This window comes from Brettanomyces bruxellensis, chromosome 8 (assembly GCF_011074885.1).
Source record: "Brettanomyces bruxellensis chromosome 8, complete sequence".
NCBI classification, from domain to species: Eukaryota; Fungi; Ascomycota; class Pichiomycetes; order Pichiales; family Pichiaceae; genus Brettanomyces; species Brettanomyces bruxellensis.
Window position 1 is genome coordinate 857003 of NC_054689.1, and position 23220 is coordinate 880222.

At 37.5% G+C, this 23220-nt stretch overlaps 11 protein-coding genes across 11 annotated transcripts; 6 read left to right on the top strand and 5 right to left on the bottom strand.

Moving 5' to 3' along the window:
- Positions 1–96: 96 nt before the first annotated feature.
- On the bottom strand, positions 97–2217 carry BRETT_000573 (uncharacterized protein; the record flags this gene model as incomplete). Its single annotated transcript, XM_041279138.1, has 1 exon — positions 97–2217. One exon carries the CDS (start codon positions 2215–2217, stop codon positions 97–99), a length of 2121 nt encoding a protein of 706 aa, XP_041137352.1.
- A 1413-nt stretch (positions 2218–3630) lies between these two features.
- Positions 3631–4203, top strand: BRETT_000574 (uncharacterized protein; the record flags this gene model as incomplete). The annotated part of the gene is made up of 1 exon (XM_041279139.1): positions 3631–4203. The coding sequence occupies one exon, from the start codon at positions 3631–3633 to the stop codon at positions 4201–4203; it is 573 nt and encodes a 190-aa protein (XP_041137353.1).
- Positions 4204–4212: 9 nt separating this feature from the next.
- BRETT_000575 (uncharacterized protein) lies at positions 4213–4839 on the bottom strand (the record flags this gene model as incomplete). Its single annotated transcript, XM_041279140.1, has 1 exon — positions 4213–4839. One exon carries the CDS (start codon positions 4837–4839, stop codon positions 4213–4215), a length of 627 nt encoding a protein of 208 aa, XP_041137354.1.
- A 960-nt stretch (positions 4840–5799) lies between these two features.
- BRETT_000576 (uncharacterized protein) lies at positions 5800–6891 on the top strand (the record flags this gene model as incomplete). The annotated part of the gene is made up of 1 exon (XM_041279141.1): positions 5800–6891. One exon carries the CDS (start codon positions 5800–5802, stop codon positions 6889–6891), a length of 1092 nt encoding a protein of 363 aa, XP_041137355.1.
- Positions 6892–7130: 239 nt separating this feature from the next.
- On the bottom strand, positions 7131–8246 carry BRETT_000577 (uncharacterized protein; the record flags this gene model as incomplete). The annotated part of the gene is made up of 1 exon (XM_041279142.1): positions 7131–8246. One exon carries the CDS (start codon positions 8244–8246, stop codon positions 7131–7133), a length of 1116 nt encoding a protein of 371 aa, XP_041137356.1.
- A 438-nt stretch (positions 8247–8684) lies between these two features.
- Positions 8685–10727, top strand: BRETT_000578 (uncharacterized protein; the record flags this gene model as incomplete). The annotated part of the gene is made up of 1 exon (XM_041279143.1): positions 8685–10727. The coding sequence occupies one exon, from the start codon at positions 8685–8687 to the stop codon at positions 10725–10727; it is 2043 nt and encodes a 680-aa protein (XP_041137357.1).
- A 209-nt stretch (positions 10728–10936) lies between these two features.
- NHX1 (monovalent cation:H+ antiporter, CPA1 (nhx1)) lies at positions 10937–12949 on the bottom strand (the record flags this gene model as incomplete). Its single annotated transcript, XM_041279144.1, has 1 exon — positions 10937–12949. The coding sequence occupies one exon, from the start codon at positions 12947–12949 to the stop codon at positions 10937–10939; it is 2013 nt and encodes a 670-aa protein (XP_041137358.1).
- A 611-nt stretch (positions 12950–13560) lies between these two features.
- GUK1 (guanylate kinase) lies at positions 13561–14130 on the top strand (the record flags this gene model as incomplete). Its single annotated transcript, XM_041279145.1, has 1 exon — positions 13561–14130. One exon carries the CDS (start codon positions 13561–13563, stop codon positions 14128–14130), a length of 570 nt encoding a protein of 189 aa, XP_041137359.1.
- Positions 14131–14270: 140 nt separating this feature from the next.
- Positions 14271–15176, bottom strand: BRETT_000581 (uncharacterized protein; the record flags this gene model as incomplete). Its single annotated transcript, XM_041279146.1, has 1 exon — positions 14271–15176. One exon carries the CDS (start codon positions 15174–15176, stop codon positions 14271–14273), a length of 906 nt encoding a protein of 301 aa, XP_041137360.1.
- Positions 15177–16371: 1195 nt separating this feature from the next.
- BRETT_000582 (uncharacterized protein) lies at positions 16372–18210 on the top strand (the record flags this gene model as incomplete). Its single annotated transcript, XM_041279147.1, has 1 exon — positions 16372–18210. One exon carries the CDS (start codon positions 16372–16374, stop codon positions 18208–18210), a length of 1839 nt encoding a protein of 612 aa, XP_041137361.1.
- A 1009-nt stretch (positions 18211–19219) lies between these two features.
- On the top strand, positions 19220–23050 carry BRETT_000583 (uncharacterized protein; the record flags this gene model as incomplete). Its single annotated transcript, XM_041279148.1, has 1 exon — positions 19220–23050. The coding sequence occupies one exon, from the start codon at positions 19220–19222 to the stop codon at positions 23048–23050; it is 3831 nt and encodes a 1276-aa protein (XP_041137362.1).
- Between the last annotated feature and the right edge of the window lie 170 nt (positions 23051–23220).

Genomic DNA, 23220 nt, shown 5'->3' on the forward strand with positions numbered 1-23220 from the left:
GAAACCGACTTCGGATTCAATGAACGTTTTTACAATATTTTATTAAATAATTTTATCTGTATACAACAATACCTGATTCATTATACTCCATTCTGATCACCACACCTGTGTTTCTTCAAAGTAACTGAAGTTTGGATCTGAGCCTTTGAGGTGTTTTACCAACTCTGCTCTCACAGTATCATTAATACGTGCATGAGCACAGCAACCGAATGCTACTGTGCCATTTGCATTGCTTAACTCCCTTTCAACAATTTGCTGGCTATCCATTCGGCCTTCGATAAATGTTATATAATCAAAGTACTTTTTGATTTCATTAGAAGTGCTCAATTCTCGAACTTGCGCTGAACCCTTGGATTCATTTTCTGAGTTTGTTGAAGAATCATTAACAGATTCAGAAATATCAATAATCGGGAAGCAATTATTTGGATGAGTGACATATACAACTGGATTGAATGGAAGACCCTTCAACGCAGATAATTCTTCCGCAAAGCAATCAATATAGCTGTAATCTGTGATAGTCCAATACAGCTTTATCTCCGTTTTTGAAGAGGAGTCCATTAAACTCTTGACAGAAGGATAAGAGCCGGGAAATCCATTTCCACTGGAAATAAACACAGCTTTATCATAGTGATGATAAGGATTTTGGTTTCCGTATGGACCATCCACTGTTATCCAAATATTTCTTGATGATCCTTTCTCTGCTTTAACAAAATTGGCAATTCTTTTAGTAGCTCCTTGCTTCACTTTGCAATAGAAACGTATGGTATTTTCTTCTCTCAAATAAGATATTATGGTGAATGGATGTGTCTGCCAAAACGTTCCAGGTGTTAGGAAACGAATAAATGCATGAGCTCCTGGGTATGTTCTCCACAGACCGAAGGCAGAAGAAACAGTGATTCTCAATGTGGTATCATTAATAAGTTGCACGCGAGCATTTCTAACTCCACCAAACTGAAGAACACGAAGCGATCGAATAAATCTATCAAACACCCAGATAGCTATACATGTCCAGTAATATGGTGCAAATTCTAGGGTATTAACATGATAATGAATTGCATATAGAAAGACCGCAGCAAGTACGATATGACAAAATGCAAATACCTGGTAGGAATAACGTCTAATAAAGAAGACGGAAGTAGCACCCATTAACCAGAGGAGAATTATAGAAACAATTCCATATCTATAATAAGTGGAGGCCAATCGTGATGCGGTCTTTCCCAAACCGGCACTCTGGACAGAAAAGGAAATTGCATGAACCAACATTTCTAAGAGAACAATTCTTGCAATCCATTTATGAAGAGTAACAAACCTGGAATACTTCCATCTGGTGAAAAGTTGAAAGATATTATTTCTACCCGGGAATATAAAAAGTAACGGGAATTGGTAACTGGCAAGAATAGCCGTTCTATCACCGTAATATCTGGAAATACCAGCAGATCTCTTTTTGAAAACAGGATCACCATCATGATAACTAAAACCGATAATGGCACAAGAGAAAAGTGAATACAAAAAGATTCCACATAGTAAAATGCTCTCGAATCTATCTGGAAACTGACCTAATTTCCATGCCTCTATATGTTTTTTTCCAAACGTTGCAGGTAGTGTTATATACTTAACTAGCTTTTTCGTAAGGCCTCTCTTGCTTTTATTTTCAACCGTTGGAGAGATCACACATAGCCAATTAAAAATTCCTGCAATGACCATTATTCCCGCTAAAATGGCAAGGAACGAAATACCCAAATAATGAGACGTTCTATAGTTTCCCCATCTGCTGCGATACGAATCAGAATACCTGGTGTAAAGATTGTTCACTAAAGCACCTTTAATTGGTACATTTGTCGTCTTCGGCTTCTGTGCTTTAGTATCTATGTCAACAATATAGCTTGTTGCATTCTTGTATTGCTTCTTAAGAGAAGAATGTGTTGGAACCTTTTTAGCTTTGCTGCAAAATTGTATGATAGCAGATTCAACATCTGTATCAAATTCCGACGTATGTTGATAAGCACAAGAAATCCAAGATCCTAACTCAGCCTTATTCTTACAGGCACATCCATAGCCTTTCTTTTTCTTGGATCCAGGACAGTATGTTGTAACATTTTCGATAGCTGCTTTGCATGACATTGCAACATATTGAGGTCCAGAATATGAGACCCAAGTATCAGAGGCGAATGTAGAAATTATAAAAAAAGCATAGCTTAGAGCTTTAGAGAGCTTCATATTTGATACACCAAACTTTGGTAGCCCAAGCTAATTTATTGATATAAATTGTACAGACTTTGTTTTGAAATGCACCCACCTGAATGTTCAGATCATTTGCAAACGTACATATATATATATATATATATACATCTACGATAACTAAGTTTTGTTTCTTCTCTACTATTTATTACTCTGCAAGTCTCTTTGTTATAATAATGAATTTCATTCATTTCAGGTGGAAGAAGTCGACAAATTACTATTTATCAAAGTAGGGGTGGTTTAATGTGCAAATAAGAGTTAAACAATAATGCAGATCAGAAATGAACACAGTCTTTTCACCCATGCTTTACCCAATGTAATAGGATAAATATAAAATCTTATGTAAGATAAATATGAAATCATTTTTTTCTGTATGTTATTTTTTTTCAAGGATACATAAGTATAACAACAAAGGAAACAAGAATTAATGATTTTTGGTCTTTATTGTATGCTTATTGTAAATTGCAATATTTTCAGCCCAATGAATTCTAAGCGGTGAAACTGTCGATGGTGCATCTCGCAAATTGTTAATCATAGTATTTAATAAGCAAAAAAGGGTTGAAAAGCCTGGATATAACGGATATAAACGAACAAAGTGGTTACAAATTACCCACAAAAAGTTTGTTGATTGTTTTGATAATAATCCGAGATTAGTAGTACTATTATGCTTGAAACAATAGCAGAGCACTGATCTTTTAGATAAAACCGACTGCTCCGGAAATTTTAACCTTGTTCCTGATTTATTTTCCTTATTCAACGACTCACAAGACTTGAAAAGTTTTTAAAATAATCCCTGCCATTATTTGATGAACCTCAATAAAGATTATGAAATGAGTAGTGAAAGTCATATTGTAATTATGATTACATTCTCATTCATTGTGAATGATGATAATTAAACATAAATTTATATGTGCAAATTTCTTTTAAACCCTGATACGGGTCCCCTCCTCCAATAAAATCTGGTTGAATTAAAGCTCTTCACATATTCCATCAGTCATTATCATATACTGTTGCTGTTCACAACGCAAATTTTTTTGACAAGACACATCAACAGCAAATACTAATTAAAACGAAATACAACAAGGGTTCAATTTATACTCCGCCAGCCACATCCTCAAGAAATTGAAAACAAAATAACGAATGAAAGATGCTCAGATTTACACCCTATTGTAATATATAATCATGATTCAAGATAGAAAGCATAGGATGGATTAAAGTTAATTTAGAGTGTGTTGCAGTTAAAGAAGTAACGACCTTCAAAGACGGGACGATAATTATTTTTCTACGCGAATAGCCATGATCAAAAGTTGTTCCTTTCCAACATAGTGTTGACACACTTCTTCGGTTTATGTCGCATTTCTTATTTGATAAGAATTTAGTTTCAACAAACTAATGACAAAAAAACAATCAAACAAGTCTACGCTATTTAGGGCAGTTACAAGCATTGTCATTATTGGGAGTGCTATATATACTGCTTATCAGCTATGGAATAGCCAACAATCAGACGATGATATTAGAGAAGGAAATTCCTTTCAAGATGAGACGAATGGTGGTGAAATAAGTTTGAAGAAGAAGCTTCCTAGGAATACTAAGATCACTCTTGTTGTAACACAAGGGACTTTGAAAAGTATAAAAGAACACAACAATATAGGCGAGCAATGTATTGATATTCAGCAATATTTGAGATATTACCCCGGCTTGACGTTAATACTATATCCAGGTATTAACATCAACGATCTTCGAACATATTTTGAGATTGATGATAGTTTATTGCACAGAATCATACCGACAACAAAGGAGGAAAGCATATTTCATGTTGCAAAGCAGCTGGATTCTTTCATCAATTTATTCAATTTTGATGACTTCGAAATGCATTTTGATATTATAGTACAAAAGTTTCACATCGATGACTTTCTTAAAAATCTTACCGACATGAAGAATTGCTTATTTACTGATTTCATATAATGATAAATGCTACTGCATATCCTGTGGTCTGTTTCCGATATTTCTTCTTGCACCAAATATAATGTGCTCTGTGGCCTGATTACTTCCACCCATATATCCATATTCGGCAGTACTCCATCCCTCCCCTTTCAAATACTTTGGCTTCTTTGGCACTTTTGGTGGTTCATGTCTCTTCGCAATTGCTGGACCTATTAGTGGATATCCTTGTTCTGGCATGGTCTTATGAATAAATTGAGATAATGTCTGTAATGTTAAAAGAACCTGATATGGATCCTTTTCTTGATATAAATCAACTGTCTGGAAAAGTTCATCCTGGGGAACACCTTTAAGCTTGATGAAGGTCAAGAATTTTTCTATATTTTCCATTTGCATGAATGGAATTGTGCTGTTTCTATATTTAACTGATCCTTCTCCCCAAATTGAATTGATCAATTCACATAATGCCGTTCCATCTTTGAGATAATCTACAATATCTGATGATATTAGATCGGATTCATCGATTTTGCCTCTTAAAATAGTTGCGAGCCATTGCTTTGTTTCATCTATGAGCTCTGTATTGTTATACTTTGCTAGTCTTGATGCTTTAAGATCTTGATCAAGATTTGTAATCTTGTCTGGATTTGACTGCGGAGACATGCTATTAATTGCACAACTTGATATTACAATTCAGGAGTAAAATGATGCGTGTTTCTTTATATATTATGTATATGTATATATATACATATCAGCAATCTGTGTGCATTAGTTAAATTTGCATTTAAAGTGCACAGGGCTTCTTCTGAGGCTCGGCGTGAATTCAGATCATGATTTTTTTTTTTTTTTTTTTTTTTTTTTTTCTTGCATTTATCGTCTCTGTTTCAAGCGTGAAAAGAAACTGCCATCCTAGAGATAATTCACACTCGAGGCAACGCTAAAAATAAACTTGATGACCAAAAAAGCCACGTAAAGTACATGATAATATTACAAGCATACGGATCTGTAGAGAAAGTGTCATGCCTAATACAAATGAACAAAACGATGATTTAAAGAAAAAATAAGAATGTCCTGAATTCTATGTCTGACATTTACTGCCTGGTATGAGGTTGATTCATTTAACCGCACATTTCCTTTTGACAAATACTAAAGCTCCTATAAAGAAAGAAGCACAGGGACCCCGTGCGGCGCGAAAAATGAATAATGAAGAAAAGCTTCCTTATGGTATGAGAAAAGAAAATTGCCATCGCGCATTGTCAGAAATAATCTGCGAAACCAGTTTTCCACGAACGGTTCGTAAATTGCTGTTTATGAAATTAACGCTGAATGGTTCTTAGCATTGCCCTTATTATCAATTGTGGTCTCTCCTCTGTCCACTAATCAGATATGTATAATTATTATAATATTATAATTTTTTTTTTCCCCCCCCCCTTTTTTTTTTCTTGCAATCTAACCCCTCGTACTATCTTCTGGTGTAAATCAATCGATTGATATTGTAATGTAATTTTTTCAAGAATCTATAAATACTGCGAGGGTCCCGTAGTTCGGTGATTAAAAACGATATTTCAAGTCTCCACATACCTCCGGTAAGCACAATTAATTGCAATATTACATATAGCAAACATGTCTTCTGAACAACAGATTAATCAGATGATTCAGCAGGCTCTACAGACTGGCAACAGTTCTGAGGCCAAGAACATTCTTCAGCAGGCAGCATCCGCTTGTGAGCAGAATAGGTTAAACCCAAACACTTACAGTCGTGTTCTTCTAGCTCTCGGAGATGTTTTACTTAAAGAAGGAGATGTCCAAAATGCCGTTAACCAATACAAGCGTGCAGCAGAACTTGATGAAGTCGATGGTAAAATTGACAACCCAGAGGTTCAAAGAAAGCTCAATTCAGTTCTCAATAATGTTACAGGACAGCTTCATTCATCAGTTGCTAATGACAGTAATGCATCCCAAAATGACAGAGACTTGAGTTCGATGCTATTGAACCAGATCACAGGCTCGAGGAACTCAAACTCTTCAAAGTTTGCTATGTTAGGCTCTCTTTTATCTGGCTCTCATGGAAATCAGGGTAAGTCAGGAGGCTTTATGAGCTTGATTTCATCCTTGTCGCATTCTGGTGCAAAACCCCAACAGGTGAACCAGTCTGGCGGCTTCAATTTGGGTTCCCTAATGGGTGTAGCCGGTGGAGCTGGTCTTGGTGCCGGGGCAGCAAGTTCTGGAGGACTTGGTTCAATGGTGAGTGGATTGATGGGTGGAGGAAAGCACAATAATTACGGAAACCAGAGTTATGGAAACCAGGGATATGGAAACCAGGGATATGGAAATCAAGGCTATGGAAATCAGAATTACGGAAATCAAGGATACGGAAATCAAGGATTTGGAAACCAGGGTTACGAACATCACGGCCGTAAGCATCATGGAAATGACAACCAGAACTTTGGAAACCAGTTTCAAGATGAAGGAAGGCGTCATAATGGCGGCTTTGGTGGAATGGGCGATGATTTTGGTAATGGTGGAAATGATGAGGGAAGATTTGGAGGATCAGGTCGCCCACCTCCTCAACAGGGAAATAATCAAGGTGGAGGCTTTATGGATATGGCTCAGAGTTTTATGGGGGGAAATAACCAAGGCGGAAACGGTGGAAATGGTGGAATGGGTTCTATGATGAATATGGCCCAAAATTTCATGAACAATCGCAGACATTGAGCAGAGGAGGGACAATGCATTGTTCTATTTAATGGTTTTTACTCTGCTGCTATTCGATTATTTTGTGCGTTTTCTTTCTCTTTTCTTTCTCCTTTTCGTATAATTTATTACTGCTTCTTGATTTTTCAAAAGTCTTGTAAGACTTCATGTTTTAGCATTCCTGTATAAAATTAATCATATTACATATTTACTGCCTACACTTTGCCAAGTGCTTGCCTTTTCCTCTATTTTTGTTTTACCTATTTACACATCCTTTTGCTTGGTTGTATGTTGGATGACAGCCCTAATCTTTTGCCGGATGATGACGCCTGTCTCGTAATTCTATTTCCCAAAACACTATTTTCCTTATTATCATCTCTCTTTTTAAAGGCAGAAACAGTGGACCTTTTCACGGGCCCAGATCTGGCATGGTTAATAAATGTGGATTTTGATATTTGCGATTGCTTGCTTGGGTCATACTTCAGACTGGTTTGAAGTGAGGGGTCTTTCAATATACTCTCAGCGCTTTTTGCAGCCACAAATGTCACATTTGCTGGTATAGAAGACTTTGTAGAGTTATTTTCCATGGTACTTGGTCCAGAGTTCTTGTTGTTATCCGCGTTATCATTGCTGATATCATGCTCAGGCTCAGAGTCAGGAATTGGCTTTTCTGCAAAATCATCTTTCTGACTAAGCTCTTCGGGCCAATCATCACTGAACAAAAAGGAATCATCACTTGCTGCCTGAGATGATCTTGTAGGGCCAACCCGTTTGGTTATGGCTGAAGACTTTATGGTTGCAGTGTCTTTACTAGCTCCAAGTTTATTGGTACTCGCTATATTTAAATCAGGCTTTTCTTTCTTCACAGAAACCCTCATCAAGTTTTCCTCGTCAAAATTCTTCGGTGGCTGCTTCACTTTGGTGATCTTGGAAAGGAAATCTTTATCATAAAGACAATTACCTAAAGCATTACCAAATTGTCGAAGTGCTCGCTTCATTCCATCTGTAACTGCTTCCTTCTTACACTTGTCAAATGCCGCACTTTTTGTCCGGCAATTGTCGATAGACCCATATCCTATATCTTCATGAAATGTCCCATCCTTAAGTGAAACTCGTACTATTGCACTAAGCCCCATGCTGATAGATCCACCTCTTTCATCAATGTAATCCACCTGGAAGTTCTTAAGCTCTGTGCACCACCCGTTAGGTCCAAATATGTTATTTGCCAAATTTATCGCTTTCCAGCCCTCCAAATATTGTATGCTGTTGTATCCTGGTCCCTTTCTCTTGCTTATAAATTCTGGTCCCAATTGCTTATCTAGGGCTTCTGCGATTCGGATCAGTTCATCCTGTGTATATTGGACAAAAGGTACCATGCTTTGTGATTTTTGAAACTTTCTATCCATCATAACATGTGTGTCTTCTTACTGGTTCAAATTTTCGGGGATAATCAGAAGCTGAAGATGTAAAAGAGGAAGTAGAAGTGTGTTCCACTAATCCAAGAGGTGATCAATATATGTTTACCGATTTGTGCAAGACGCGAAATTTGCAACGCCAAAAAAAATAGCGATCGCCAGAATTATGGGCTCAAATGTGAATGCGACAAAACGGGTCGGCGACCAGTCGATAGTAACTTCTGGGGGACACAAATATGAAGTGAAATAAAATATTCGGTGTTAAAATAAATAAAAAAAAAAAAGCTCGTTTCAGACGTACACAAAATTTGGAATATGTACTCTTTCCTTTACACTTTCTCGTAGACCCAAGCACATTCATTAGTCCCATTTTCCTTCTGCGAATTTTCCTTAAACATAATGTCACAAACAACGCTTAGTGGGAGGTACGGCATTGGTAGAAATGAAAGAAATCAATTGGGCTCAACGTCCTGGTCTCCCTCAGGAGTATTGTTTAGATCGAATGATTCACAACATGTACCATTGAAAAAAGGAAATACTCTTTCATCAAAGAAGGGTAACTTGCCTTCTGCACATAAGACGAAATTAAAAAAAAGAAAGCCGACGTATGCAACATATTTTCACAAGGTGTTCAAGATCCGAATGAGATACTATTACAGGCTTTCGCTTCTTCTTTCAATACTTCTTTCTATTCTCATTGCATTACCCTATGGAGGAAATATTTTCATGCTACCAGTAAAAATTATGATACTATGGGCTTCATTTTGTTTGCTCAAAATTGCAAGGGATGCCACAATCAGGGTTTCTTTATCAGGCGCATCTTCGGAGTTTCAACACATTGTTTCATGTCTTTTTTCTACACACTTCCTCATCGTTTTTGGCTGTTATGCAGTTGCCACAGGTAGCATCTTCCTCATTATCTATAATCAATCTTCGGCGTACCTAAATTACAGCATATCATCTCCTACAAAAACGGTCAAACCATTCCTCAATGATAGTTTCATGTTTTTCTGGTATTTCTCCATGTTTGTTTCGTCATTCTACTCTTTACAGTTTATCATTTTTGAAAAGAACATGCTACCTTTCAAGATTGGTGTTTATAGATGCGACCCAACCGACTATTTGAAGAATATTAAATGGAGTTCCTTGCTTAAAGAGGCTACAGCTATAGCCGGTTGCATTGCGATATTTGCGGCACCAGTCTACTTCTGGTTTAGAAGGCTCATATTCAATGTTTTCTTTTCTGGATTAGTGTACGGTACAAACTTAAACAGTCAAATTCCGGCAATCAGGTTTTCCATAATTTACTATTTATGGCTTTGCATTTTGAGCTTTGCAATTGTTTTTACATACGAGTTATTGAACCGAATCTACAATGCATATGCCATGGTCGGATGTCTTATAGTCAAAAAGCCTATAAGTTCATATGGCGATAATCAATTTGATGTTCTCACAACTGGAATCACAGACTATGAGTATCCATTAGTCAGATTGACCGCTTACCAAGAACTAGTTTACAGATCCCTCTGCACGAATATAAGCGAGAGAAGATGCTTATATGAGGACTCTCGGTGGTTACTTGTTCTTAACGAGGCCGCTAAGCTTATAAGATCGAACTCTAAGGTCATAAAAATGGACATTTTGCCAAAAAAGGCTTCTGTGAAGTCCAAAATTCCCGAAAATAATTCAGCACCAAATGATGATACACCAAATATATTTGGAAGATCTGGGCAGATAAACATCGATACTGGAAATGATTTTGATAAGGCTAATTTGAGGTCAAGACGAAGCATGTTTTCGACAAATATTAATAGTCCTGAAGATTTGTTTCTTAAGCACGATTCACCACATAAACCAGTTATACCTAAGAAAAAGCAGAGCTTGGTTTCTATCGTTGTGAAGAAATGTGAAGCGTACATCTTGTCATTAGTGCGTAAATTTGGAAAGCAGTTAAAAGAATATATTCTAAACCAACGAAAGAAGAGTGTGTTTTTGCAAAAGGTGGATCGATTTATTACTAAAGATAAAATGATTTGGGGATCGTACCGAAAAGAAGCAGACAGAAGAATTCCAGACAAGATCATTGTTGGTAATGCGATAATTGTGATTTCTGAGATGTTACTTCATGCCAAAAGTGAGGACAAGAAGAACAGAGTCGAAAGTACATTAACGGAGGTGCTTACAATATTGACTAGCATATATAAGTCGACATCATTATTTTTGGATCATCCTCCAGTTGCTCCTAAAAGTATAAAAGAAAAGGAGCACAATAGTATTAAGGAAATCAACGATTTAGCGATTTCCTACTTTTTCAAGATAGTTGTCTTTTACAACTCTTCTTTAAATGATCTCATATTGGGACCAGATACATTTAAGTTAGCTAAGTGGTGTACGGATATGGCACTTGAAGAGCAAAAGTCCCGGGGCTTTACAGAAATATGAGGACCTGAGTTCGATAGAGGAAATATAATAAATACTACCCTAACTGCCACACTATATGTCACGATATATACTACTATAGATTATTATACTAGCTTGCAGTTGCATTATAAAAAAAAAGTATTAGTTGAAAATTCGGTGTCCCTTATATAAACCTGTATTTCTGAAAATAATCACCACTATAAATTAAATCTCTAATGAATATACCCAATCTAATCCACATCATCCTTGTTCGTTGTACTACCATTAGACTCTTCGTGAGTTGTACTATCACCAGGATTTATGTTATCCAATAAAACTGGTTTAAGAACATTCTCATCAAAGCTTGAGAACCATTTGGTAGGTTCCTCAACATTAAGAAGATTGCCAAGGTTTAGTACACTGGCAGTAGGCTTTGCCCCAAAGGTACTTTTTGATTGTTGGGTAAACGAGTTGTCCTGTGATCCATGCAATGAAGTCACTGAATGGCCTCTCGATGGAAAAGATGCAAGATTCTGTGATGGTGGAGGTATTTCTATTTGTGAATCCATATCAGAGCCAGAAACAAAATCTTCCTGTGATGGATGCTTGGATCTAGTGGAGCTGAAACGTGATTCATCAAAGTATGGCGATGATAATGTGGAGGGTTTCTTATGGTGCCTTCCAGTCACAGATGAAATTCTCTGAATCGCAGGTATCTCAATATCAAAATCATCGTCATTGTCTTCGTTTTCATCGACACAACCTGTCTTAATATTCAATATTTCAAGCATAGCAGCGGTTGTACCACCAAAGAGTATAACAGTGAGCACAACGACAACTAAAACTGTGGCTAATAGAGCATATTTTGAATCTCCTTGAAGGCCCATTGCCAAAGCCACACCAACAGCTCCTCTTAATCCTGCCCAAAATTGCATCATCTGATAGTTATATGGGATTTCATCCTCAGTGGATGTAATATCGTGGTTATATCCAGATTTAGCCCTTCTAGTTCTTGTGAACCAGTTTATGAGTCTACTAAGAGGGAAAACAGCGGCCCAACGAGCAATACAGATACAGACAAAGGTCACAATAATGAGAAGTGGCTTGAACACAAGTTCAACCTCGGTGAATAAGGATAGACCTAAATAGATGAAGATGAAGTTTTCACTGAGCTGAGCCAAAAGTTGGAACGTGTACTTTGTGGCAACCTGTGTACGCCTGGACATATTATAATAGGCATAATGCTTGAGAGTTATTCCGCAAAAAAGCAAAGACACAATTCCAGACATGTGGCATCCATTCGAAAAGAAATAGGACTCGTATGCCAAAAGTAAGACGAGGCAACTCTCGATCTGAGGATACCTTCTTATATGTGAGTGTTTCAACATAAGTGCAATTAAAACACCTGCAGCAAGTCCAATAAATGTACTGACGGTAAAAGTAATGAGGAATAATGCGATACCTTGAAACAAGCTCGAAAATTGTGCCTGCTGACCATGGAATTTTGCACATGTTTCAAACATAACAATACAGATAGCGTCATTAAGAAGCGACTCTCCAAAGATGATCGTGTATAGTTTTGGGTCCACTTTATAACTGTTGAAAATTGAAAGGATGGTAACTGGATCAGTGGCAGAAAGTGTAGCTCCAACGGCCAAAGAATCAACAAATGAAATGTTTATACTCTCGAGACCCAACCTCGTGTAGAGAAAAAGTATGATTCCAACAACAATTGCACTGATGAAAGTTCCAGGAATAGCAAAAGTTAAGATTGAGCCTATATTTCGGAAGAAATTTGCCTGATTGAGCTCATATCCGGAGTTCAAAATAATTGGAGGAAGCAATATATTGAAGAAATAGTTGGAATTGAACTTGACTGCATCCTGTATATAATGGCCAGGACTCACACGTATTATAAGGCCAACAACCATACCATAAAAGATGGACAAAACTGTCTCGTGTATGGCCTTGATTCGCCTTTGCTGTAGATAATATGAAGACCATAGTGCAGATCCAAGTAAGAACAGCACAATGAAGAGTGACCAGGACGAAAATATCTCTTCTGTGACTGGATTGCTATCGTCTGGTGTGCTGGCATCTGGAGTATCAAGATCTGGTACCTCTGGTGCAGGAGCTTCATCTATGGGGCTTAGATCTTCATCTCCTATGGCAGATGCAGATTTAACAAAAATGAACAGAATTGCAAGAACTACCCACAAACTATTGCTGAGACGGGCAATTCTGAGTGAAAATTTGGATTGCATTGATGTTGCGGCGGTTCAACTTTAAAGGAAATGCCAATTGGTAAAATAAATGAACAGAAGACGTGCCTATGTGACAAAAACGGGGCTAAGATTTGTATTTTTTATAAATTTCGAATAAATCACAGTTCACTTAAACCCTCAATTAACTAGTTGTAACAATGAACGCAACCTCATGTATTCCAAATTTTAGCCAACCAAATCAAATTGATGCTTAACGTGTTGATATTCTCCGAGTAAGTCGAAAGATAAATGTGTTATCTACAAGATCAGGAGCTACGGCGATCTGTGCGAAAATCATGAATCTACTTTTTTTTTATGTGTCTGATTTTCTGCCAGCCACATTTATTGTGTCTCACTGGACGGTATCTAGTATGGATTCTTACAATGTCTTCTTTTTCTATATATATATATTTTTTTTTCACTTACTTTATTTACATGGGGTTTCATTCGATTATTATTATTATTATCTTTTTTTTTTCAATTTTCTTCATTCCTCGCTCAACAAAGATCTTGTATACACAAGAGCAATAATCTTTAACATAACTGCGATCACTCCAAATCGCAATATATAAGTATCTTAGCACCATATCTTCATCAGCATTATCTTTAGAATGCCAGGTCGTCCAATCGTTGTTTCAGGTCCTTCAGGTACAGGGAAATCCACTCTTTTAAAGAGGCTTTTCAAAGAATATCCAAACAAGTTTGGCTTTTCGGTGTCTAACACAACCAGAAAGCCAAGACCAGGTGAAAAAGATGGTGTCGACTACAATTTTGTGACTGTGGAACAATTTAAAAGCCTCATTGAAGAAGGAGCTTTTATTGAGTGGGCCCAGTTCTCTGGAAACTACTATGGAACTACCGTTGCTGCTGTGAAAAAAGTCGCAGATGGCTTAAAGAGAACTTGTATATTAGACATTGATATGCAGGGTGTTAAATCCGTCAAGAAGACTGATTTGAATGCCAGATTTATCTTTGTCGCTCCACCATCATTGGATGAACTCAGAAAGAGATTGGAGGGAAGAGGAACAGAAACTGATGACAGTGTCAAACAAAGACTTGCAGCTGCAAAAAGAGAAATGGACTTTGCTGAAACAGGTGCTCATGATAAGATCGTCGTCAATGATGACTTAGAAAAGGCCTACAAGGAGTTGAAGGAATTCATATTTGCTGAAACTGTCTAGAAATTTGGCAGCAAGCTTTGAAATGCTTGCCTAACTGGACTGCTTATGGGGTCGCATGATCTTATGTACATTTAATTAGAGATTGTGTGCTATACACACATCAGTTAAATCGATCCTTTTAAAACAAGAACTTTTCTCATTCACTTAGCTGTATTAATTAAGCGAAGGTTTTTCATCTTCCCTAGTATTTCATCCAACCGATCATCCAACTTATTTTCATTTTGCTCTTCTAACGACATTCCGTCTATACTTAGGGAGCTCGATGTCAATTTATCGTAAAGATCACCGTATAACTTCATTTGGATCTTCACAAAGCTCTCAAATGTTGGATCCAACAATGAAAACCTCAATGTTAGATATTGATCGATCTCATTCTTAAGTCGTCCATTAAGATCCGTGTAGATGAATCTGGCCTGCTCAAAGTCATTTTTCACACCTTCCAATCTTTTCAATTGCTTCGAAAGTTGCGGTTTTTTATCAACACTTCCGTTTGTTTCAATGCTGTAATTTAAGGCATCTGCCTCCTTTTGGAGTTTATCAAGCTTTGTTTTCAAAACATCGTAATCAAACTTCTTTCTACCTCGCTTTTGAATTAGACGTGATATTTCCTCATTGTACGACAGGAGATCCGTTATAGGATCCGCAACTGTTACTTTTAGTGGCTCTAAAAGCTCTGGAAGAACAGTATCCTTTATCTCATCTAGTATTTTAAGATATTCGAGGGAAATACCATCTCGTTCATTGATCTTCGGACCATTTTCTGTATCAAGGCCTCTATAATCGGATTTTAGCTGAAAATTGTAATCACCATAATACGAATCAATCGTTTTTACAAGATTCAGCTGTGCCTCCATTAAATCCTCAAAGTTCTTAAGAAATAATGACATATCTGTATCCAATTCTGCCGTAAGTCCATTGAATTTCTTGAATTTCTCTTCTCTTCTGTCAAATTCCGGATCCACAGAAACTTCTGCATGTTTAGATGTTTTCATGATAACATGGGCTCCTGCCCTGTTCACCGCTTTCTTAAATCCAGACCATGACATATTTGATATTTATCTTTCCTGTGCTGTGAACTTTAAATGATAGCCTAATCCTGCTTTACTCAGTAAGATTGGTAAGTTGTCGTTGTCCAACTATGTCCTACTTTCCTATTTGTTGAATTTTACTCACGTTTCAAAAGTATAACTAAAAGCGGTTTGGCCTCACTCCAACCGACTTTTTATCCTTTATTTATGATTGGTAGATTTAAAGTGTATCTTCATTAAGCTGTTCAATCACTTTGATTAAGCCTGGTTTCATTTTAGTTTCAAAATATTTATTATTCTCTCCCGGGCGCAGCTAGGCTTTACAGGCGCGTCGATCGACTTGGGAGATTGACCGGAAATCGTTGCGGCCCTCCTCCCTCTCACCCGCGTCTCCACATTTTTACTTTGCCATAAATTGAATTGGACTTTACATATGTATACCCTCAGAGCTACCCCGCTCCCATTCACTTTCCTTACAGGGTATTCCCTTCCCAGGTTCGTGGACCCCGCCCAGCATTTGTAAATTTTGGTGTTATTTTCGTCTAGTAACAGTTTGTTTCGCGCGTTAAATAATATCGCAATCTCGTGACGTATCTCCGCTTTACTTTAGTCCCTTTGTCGCTATCATCTTTATCGCAAAGCAAATAAATATGTGTTTGATTATTACGCAATTCCTTATACAGCAATTGACTCATACTCATATGGGACTTGATCCAGATGATAGGATATCAATTCCCATATATGCATAATCTTTTTTATCTACTCCGTACGTCTTTTTTTTTTTTTTTGCTTCTCCTACACATGTGTATATTCCTTCCTTTTCTCCTCCGAGCGGAGCGAGATCTGATCGTTGATGCTTTTCTTTAATCCTCGCGCTACTTTTAAGTATTGATTTTGTCCCTCCGCAGCGGTTACGAGATACATCATTTTATTTCCTATGCATCATCATCATACAGCCTTGCTTTAATTATTGAGTATTTCTTTTAAAAACATCTTTCCAATCTTATATAATGTATGCTTTGCCATTAATTACTTTACCTCTCTGATTTTGCTGGAATGCCTATTCTAGTCCTCTATATCAATAAGCTATTTTGGTGTATATTTATACGCATACATCGCATAATTACTTATGCCGTCATATTTTTTTCACGCATATCAGTTTATTATATTGCTTTAATAAGGTATCCTGGCAATTTCTACATCATTTCAGAATATGACCGAAGTTGCTTCTTTGAAACGAAAGCAGATTGCACAAAAACGAAGTCGGAAGAGAAGGATTTCGTCAACACCTCTCTCCAAAAGAAGGGTCAGGACAGGATGTCTCACTTGCAGAAGTAAGCACAAGAAGTGTGATGAAAATAAACCTGTGTGTAACTTCTGTGCAGAAAAAGGTTACGATTGCGTCTGGAAAGGTGGATCGCAGAAGTTGGATTTAGCAAAAAGCACGTTGAATGATTTTCTTTCTCTTCAAAATTGCACCAGAAACCTAGCATCCATGCTCAATTATCCAATTGCTACTACAATTGCTTTTGGGCCAACTGATTCTATTGGTACCAGCTGCAGAACCGTTGGTCTGACCAAAACGGATAGTACAGAAAGTGTATGCTCCAATTCGGAAGAACCTCTTGTTTTAAGCTCTTATCTGCATTCTAACGTTCCTCTTTATACGTCCCAGATGAGTCGTAACAGTACGAGCTGCTTTGGTAATATTGAACAAAACAATGCTTCGTTCAATTTTATAACTCCTCGTATGTTCCAGCAGGAATCAGATTTGTCCCGTTTCAAGATTCCTCCCAGATTTTTCTCCTTGCCCAAAACACTAAGCAGCATCTTAAGCGTTTATCTTTCTGTTCACGGTAAACATGTAGGAGCCCGATTACCGAATGATGAGTATACATTCGAAATATTTACCGATAGATCATCGGCAAAAATGGACAAGCTGAAATTTTACGATAACATCAAGCAGTATCCGTTCTTGTTCGATGTATTCAAAGGTGAGATTTCTCCCATGCTTTCTTCTTTAGTTGATCAGGTTTGTATCTTCAGAGAAGTTATTCCAAAATTATCGATTCATTTTCCTGCATTGCATTATTCGATTTTGACCCTTTCTTCAAGACTGTTGGAAGAGAACACACACAATTATTCTGGCAAAAATACAATTACTTTTTACAATAGCTCATTGAGAGAATTAGGCTTGGTTCTGAAAGAAGGTGTATCTTTAGAGACTCCCATAAGAAGCAAACTGATTCTCGCGACAATTCTCTTTCTCGAATTGTTTGAAAGTCTTAGTTTGTACCCTGAGGATTTGGATCATAGATTTGATGTCTATGGCATTTTTGTAAACAGAATCTGCACAATGTGGAAAGACGATTTGACAGTAAAGGCTTTGACGGTTAATTGCCTTCTTGTCCAACTTATAATTTCTTCTTTCCAAAAGGTTTGTCATATAAATCGGGACTTGTTCAGTGTTAACATTGCTTCGCCTTATTACAAGCTTCTCTGTCTAAACCTGGAGCTTGAAGCTGAGGCATTTGAAGATGTGACTGCCGTACAAAATATTAAAAATAAATTGAACCGTTTGAAAAACGAACTTCCTCAAAAGTTTCAGGAAAGAATAGAGGGACAATCCTTTTTTGTTGATTCTGAAGAATTAGCTTGTTCGGAATTATATTTAATTACTTTAATTGGTATAAAAACAAAAATTCTGCAATTTGATGCAAATATGTCATCAGAATACGAAGAAAACATCAAAAGAATGGCAGCAAGACATATGCATCGTGACAAAAATGAAGATATAGACAAAAGCATCAAAAAAGAAGTTCCTGAAAAAATCAATGATATGCATAGGAACTTGGATCGGCTATTGGCTGTTTTGCATAGAAATATGGGGTGGAAAAATATACATAGCGTGAGCTGTTTAATGGTCACACTCTACTGTATAAAGAAAATTCTCGATAACTCTGAATTAACGGATGATCAAAAAGCTCCATTTAGCGAAGTGGCTAACCGAATTGCCGATTGGAGCGGGTTATCAAGATTCAGGTCATTATAGAAGGCGTAACGAATATTAATTGTGCTTGTTGTTGAATTAACGGTGATGTCATTCAGTGTATTTATTGATCGAAGTCATAATTTTTGGCTTGTATTTTTTTTTGTTTCTTGGTATCGGTTCACCTAAGTTATTTCTATCCTAGGAAAATGAACGGAATTAACGCCGACAAACTGATGTTTGGTTATAAATCAATCATTGGAAAAAAAATTAAATATGATCACAATTAGGGAGTTCTCATGCCGATTGATTTTCCCGTTCTTAGCGGGAGAGTGCATAAACCCGATTAATTAAGTCACTGAAGTATAACATAATAAAAAAGCCTAATATAAGTAGACCAAAAGCCGTAAGCTGATAAAGCACTATAACTTTTTTTAAGTGGTATATATATATTGATTCGAAATTTATGTTCCGACATTACATATTCTAACATGTATATTCTAGGATATTAAGGATTTATAGGCGATCACAAAATTTAGAGCGCCAAGAAATTTTATTAGGAGATAGATAAAACATTTGGATACTTAGTACAAAATATAAATTTCGTTGATATGAATCAAAAAGTAGAAACAGCCACCGTTCTATTCAGCAATATTCAAATAATGCGATCTATCACGGAATTTAATAGGATGTAATATAATTCACACACTTTTGATTAAAAATTATAAACCGTTTAGAGAAAGAGCACATCACCAACATTTCGAACATCTTTGAATTTGTAACTTTTCTCTCTTTTCCCGATTCCGAATCTTCCTCCTCGCGTATATATTTTTCTTTTCCTGCTAAATGTTTGTTGCGACTTAGACTCGGACAATTAGAAATAAATTCGGTAAACTTGGGCACATAAAAACGATACAGCCATTCCCCACCAACCCGATTATACAATTTCTTCAAAGTCGCATTTCCTGTTTTAAACGGTTACTTAGTTTAATTTCTCAACAGTTATATGGCTAGTTAAGACGAACTCTGGTTATCGCTTCCATACTCATCACATTGTGCATCAATTCTTGAGATGAAGCCGCCTGCCAATTATACAGGTGTCCTTTTATTGGATGACAGGGATCCCAAGAAGTATCCAACCAAATTATCCACAGAACAGAAATCTCTTTTGAAAGCGGTATCTCATTTATTAGAATCGCTGGTTCCACATTCAAGTACACCATCGAATTCAACATCATCGTCCATCTCAAAGCATCTTCCTAGTGATGCTCAACGATTGTTGGCTACTTTGATTATTGCTTTTCAGCTAAATGACAGTTCTGCAAGGTCTGTGCACAAGCTTTATCGGTACTTCAAATACTGGGAATTTTCAATATCCGGCCAGCTTATTGCCCCAAAGGCAATAAGGCGGCTCAGATATTCAACCATGCCATCTGCTGCCATCACACCTATTGGAATGGACAATTGGAAGAAAGTCATGTGCTACATGGACTCATTACTTTTCTCCATGTTTTACACGACGTCCTCTTTTGATTTTCTCTTGGATTCTACAGCCGATGAGAATTTAGCTCCATCTTTGCAGCAGGAAATTGAAGAACTCAAAACTTTACTTCGGTTTGTTGTGAATCTTCTTCGTTCAGGTGAATACATAAGAGTTGGAATTATCGAGCAGGTGTGCATAGCTCTTAATTCTTTAGGTTGCGACTTGGCTCTCAGTTGTTCGCAACAGGATGCCTTACAGCTGTACGAGTTTCTTGCCGAGTCTTTGTCACTTCCATTGCTTACCATGAAATTAGACATTATACATTCTGGCAAGCTTAATTTGAGTGATGATCTGAGGCTTATTCAAGAGAGAACCGTACTGATTTCTGTGCCGACTGACGTGTCCACGCAGATGGATGATGCTGGCTCTTCATCCGCAAATTCGAAAAATAACGCCTCGGAAGTTCCTCGGACTACACTAACTACTGTCAATGAGGCTCAAAATGGTACTAAAGCTGCTCAAACTTCGAACGAAACAAAGCAGAGTGCAGAAAATACCAACGGAAAGAAAAACAAACTAGATAAAAATGACAAGCCGCAGGCTAAATTGACACCAGTCTCACTTGAGGAATGCCTCAACAATTATTTTAACAACAGCGTTACGGTGAAAAGACATCTAGATAAAAAGAGAGAGCGTAAATACGTTCATGATACAACACCAATTGATGCGGATGAGCTCAGCCAGTACGAGAAAATGGGTATTGTTCATCAGACGAATGACAACGAAGACGAGAAGTCGTCTGCGTCGATTGACTCGAAGTTGAGCGATTCTGCTGTAGAAACGAAAGATTCTCCAAGTCCAGATACGAAAACATTAAGTCCGAATCCATCCTTAAGATATAGTGAACAGCCATCCATAGATTCAAATGTCTTGGCAGTAAGTCCGTCAAGAAATGATGGTATGTCAACGTTGACTGATTTTTCTAGTGTGGTCAGTGGTAACTCTACGGCTCTTATGAGCACGGCCGGAGAATCAGATTATTCTGATCCATATTTAGCACGTGGATCTATCAGCAAGGTCTCAGAGAGAATAGAAGCATCAAGAACACGATCGTCTACAATAGTCAGTGTGTTGAATAACGTTCATATACCCAAAAAATCGCATCTTACCAGGAGATCATCTTCCATATCGAATGTTGAAGTCAATCTTCCTGCCTGGATGTTTCTTCAATTACTTCCTTACTACACCGATCCATCCAAAAATTTGAAGTTTGAGAATCACGAAATGCTGTATCGATCGAGAAATAAAAGGAGTCGTACAATTGATTCTTTGGATTCGGCTGGAAGATCTGATTTGTCCGATACCCAACCGGGATCCAATAAAGAAGTAAACAGTTCGGCTTTTGAGCAGAGATTTGCCGATAGAAGGCCCATTGTCCCAATATGCTTAAAACGCTACGTATGGGATAGTAAGGGCCGATCCCATAAGAATTCACGCAAGGTTATAATTCCGGAAATTATGAAGATGCCCTACTTCATTGCCGAAGATAGGAAGAGGCCAGGTTTTGTCGATTTCAGAAGAAACTTCGATAATACAGCACCCAGAGGATCGTTCATGCTTGTGTTGGACAGTTGCGTTTGCCATAGAGGATCATCTGTGAATTCAGGACATTACATTTCGCTTGCTAGAAAAAGACCTTTTGATCCATATGTTGATAAGGTCAATTCAGATACAAAGGATTGGATCATCTTTAATGATATGATGCATCCGGGACATAAAATACGCGATGTATCATTTAATGAGGCAATGGATTCAGAAGATCCATATATTCTATTCTATCGTGTTGTCGAGCTGCACGATGAAGATGGAAAGCCTTTGAAAGAATATCTTTACAGAGATGAAGATGCAAAAAGCATCGAGGAGGTAGATCCCCTATCTTCAGGAGTAGAAGAAGGCGCAGATCGAGATCATTATCTGTCAGTGGCCACACAATTCTCAAAGGCCAATACACTTACCAAGTATCCATCGACTTTAGAATCTGAGGATCGAACCTTGAGATCGCGGGAGCAATCCACTATATCAATAAATCCAACGAACTCGTCTTTGAAGCTTCCAGAGAATTCCTCCGCCAGGTTATCTACAGAATCAGATTTATCGAAGGCTGAGAAGGTTGGAAAACCAACAGAAGGTGTCGTGTTAAAGCCCAAAGAAAATGAAACACCAATTAATGGAGGTGGATCTGATAACTCAGTTGAGTCAGCAAACTCGTCTTTGTCATCCTCAAGGCCTGTTATAAAGATAGATAATGCTCCACAGTCCACAAATGCAAGCAACTTGCAACCAAACGTTGCTTCTGCCAACTCTCAGAAGATTACACCAGGAATTCGTCTAGGAAGACTTGGAATCGGAAAGTCCAAGAGCAAATCGGGCTCTAAAGAGCATTTGCAGTTTTCAGCTATGGATGATATTTCACCATCAGAATCATTCTACATTGGTGTACAGGATATGTACTACTGGTACAAGATTGATAGCACGGGAGAGTATAGTGATAACTCTTTTGATGAGCCTCCTGGTGTGCGTGCGCTTACCGATGACATGATTTCAGATGTTGTTTCGAAAGAAGAGGAGATGGATGGAGGGTTTATGGACAAGTTGAACACGAGATTACTTTCCTTGAGAAAGAGCTCTGGAACTCCACCTTCTTTGGTGAATTTCTCGCGTCATCACCATCATCATCATCACCACCACCATCACAATAAAGGCCTCAAGAAGTATGATGAACAACATGAATCAAACGATGAACAGGCCAAGTTGAATGACACAGAAGAGTATAATGAAAGTGAAGATGCAGGTGAGAATGATTCAGATAGATATTACAGAGAAGCAGAGCAGCATAGGGAATCTGATTCAAGTACTAAAGTGAAAATATCACATACGGATACCATTGCACCAAAGTCACGTATTCCAGAGTTGGATTCATATTCGATTTCATCGAAAGATTCGAAAATTATGGATGGCTCAAAGTCATCACAGGGATCAGTCAGTATTTATTCATCTGAGGATCATTCATCAATTGATCCTTTGTGTACGAATGTTGCCAATGACGATGAGACGGCGGTTAAAAAGTATTCGGTAAGTGAACCTGTTAGTAGAATTCTTTCGCCAGCGATTTCTGAAACCACATCTGCAGGTAATAGAGTTCTTTCGCTAGATGCTTCCAGAATTAACTCGAGAGAGTCCGAAATAAGTGCAGGTTTATCTTCTTTGGTACAGAAGGGTACCGCACATGATTTATCTACCGTCACATCTGCCAAGACCACAAAAACGCTTTCCATAAAGAAGCACAAGTCACATAAGAAAAGCAAGTTAAGGGGTATTTTCAAGAAGTTATTACCATGGGAGGGAAAGAAGAGCGCTTAAATTTTCATTTTTCAATTTCTTGCTTCCTAAACAAATACCAGAGAATATGCATAGAGACACAACGAAGATAGGATACTATTTTCCATAGAGATATATATAAAAGACAGAATGCATATTCTAAGTGTAATGTGTGTATGCCGTCAAGTGCATCATGTGTACAGTCCCATGTA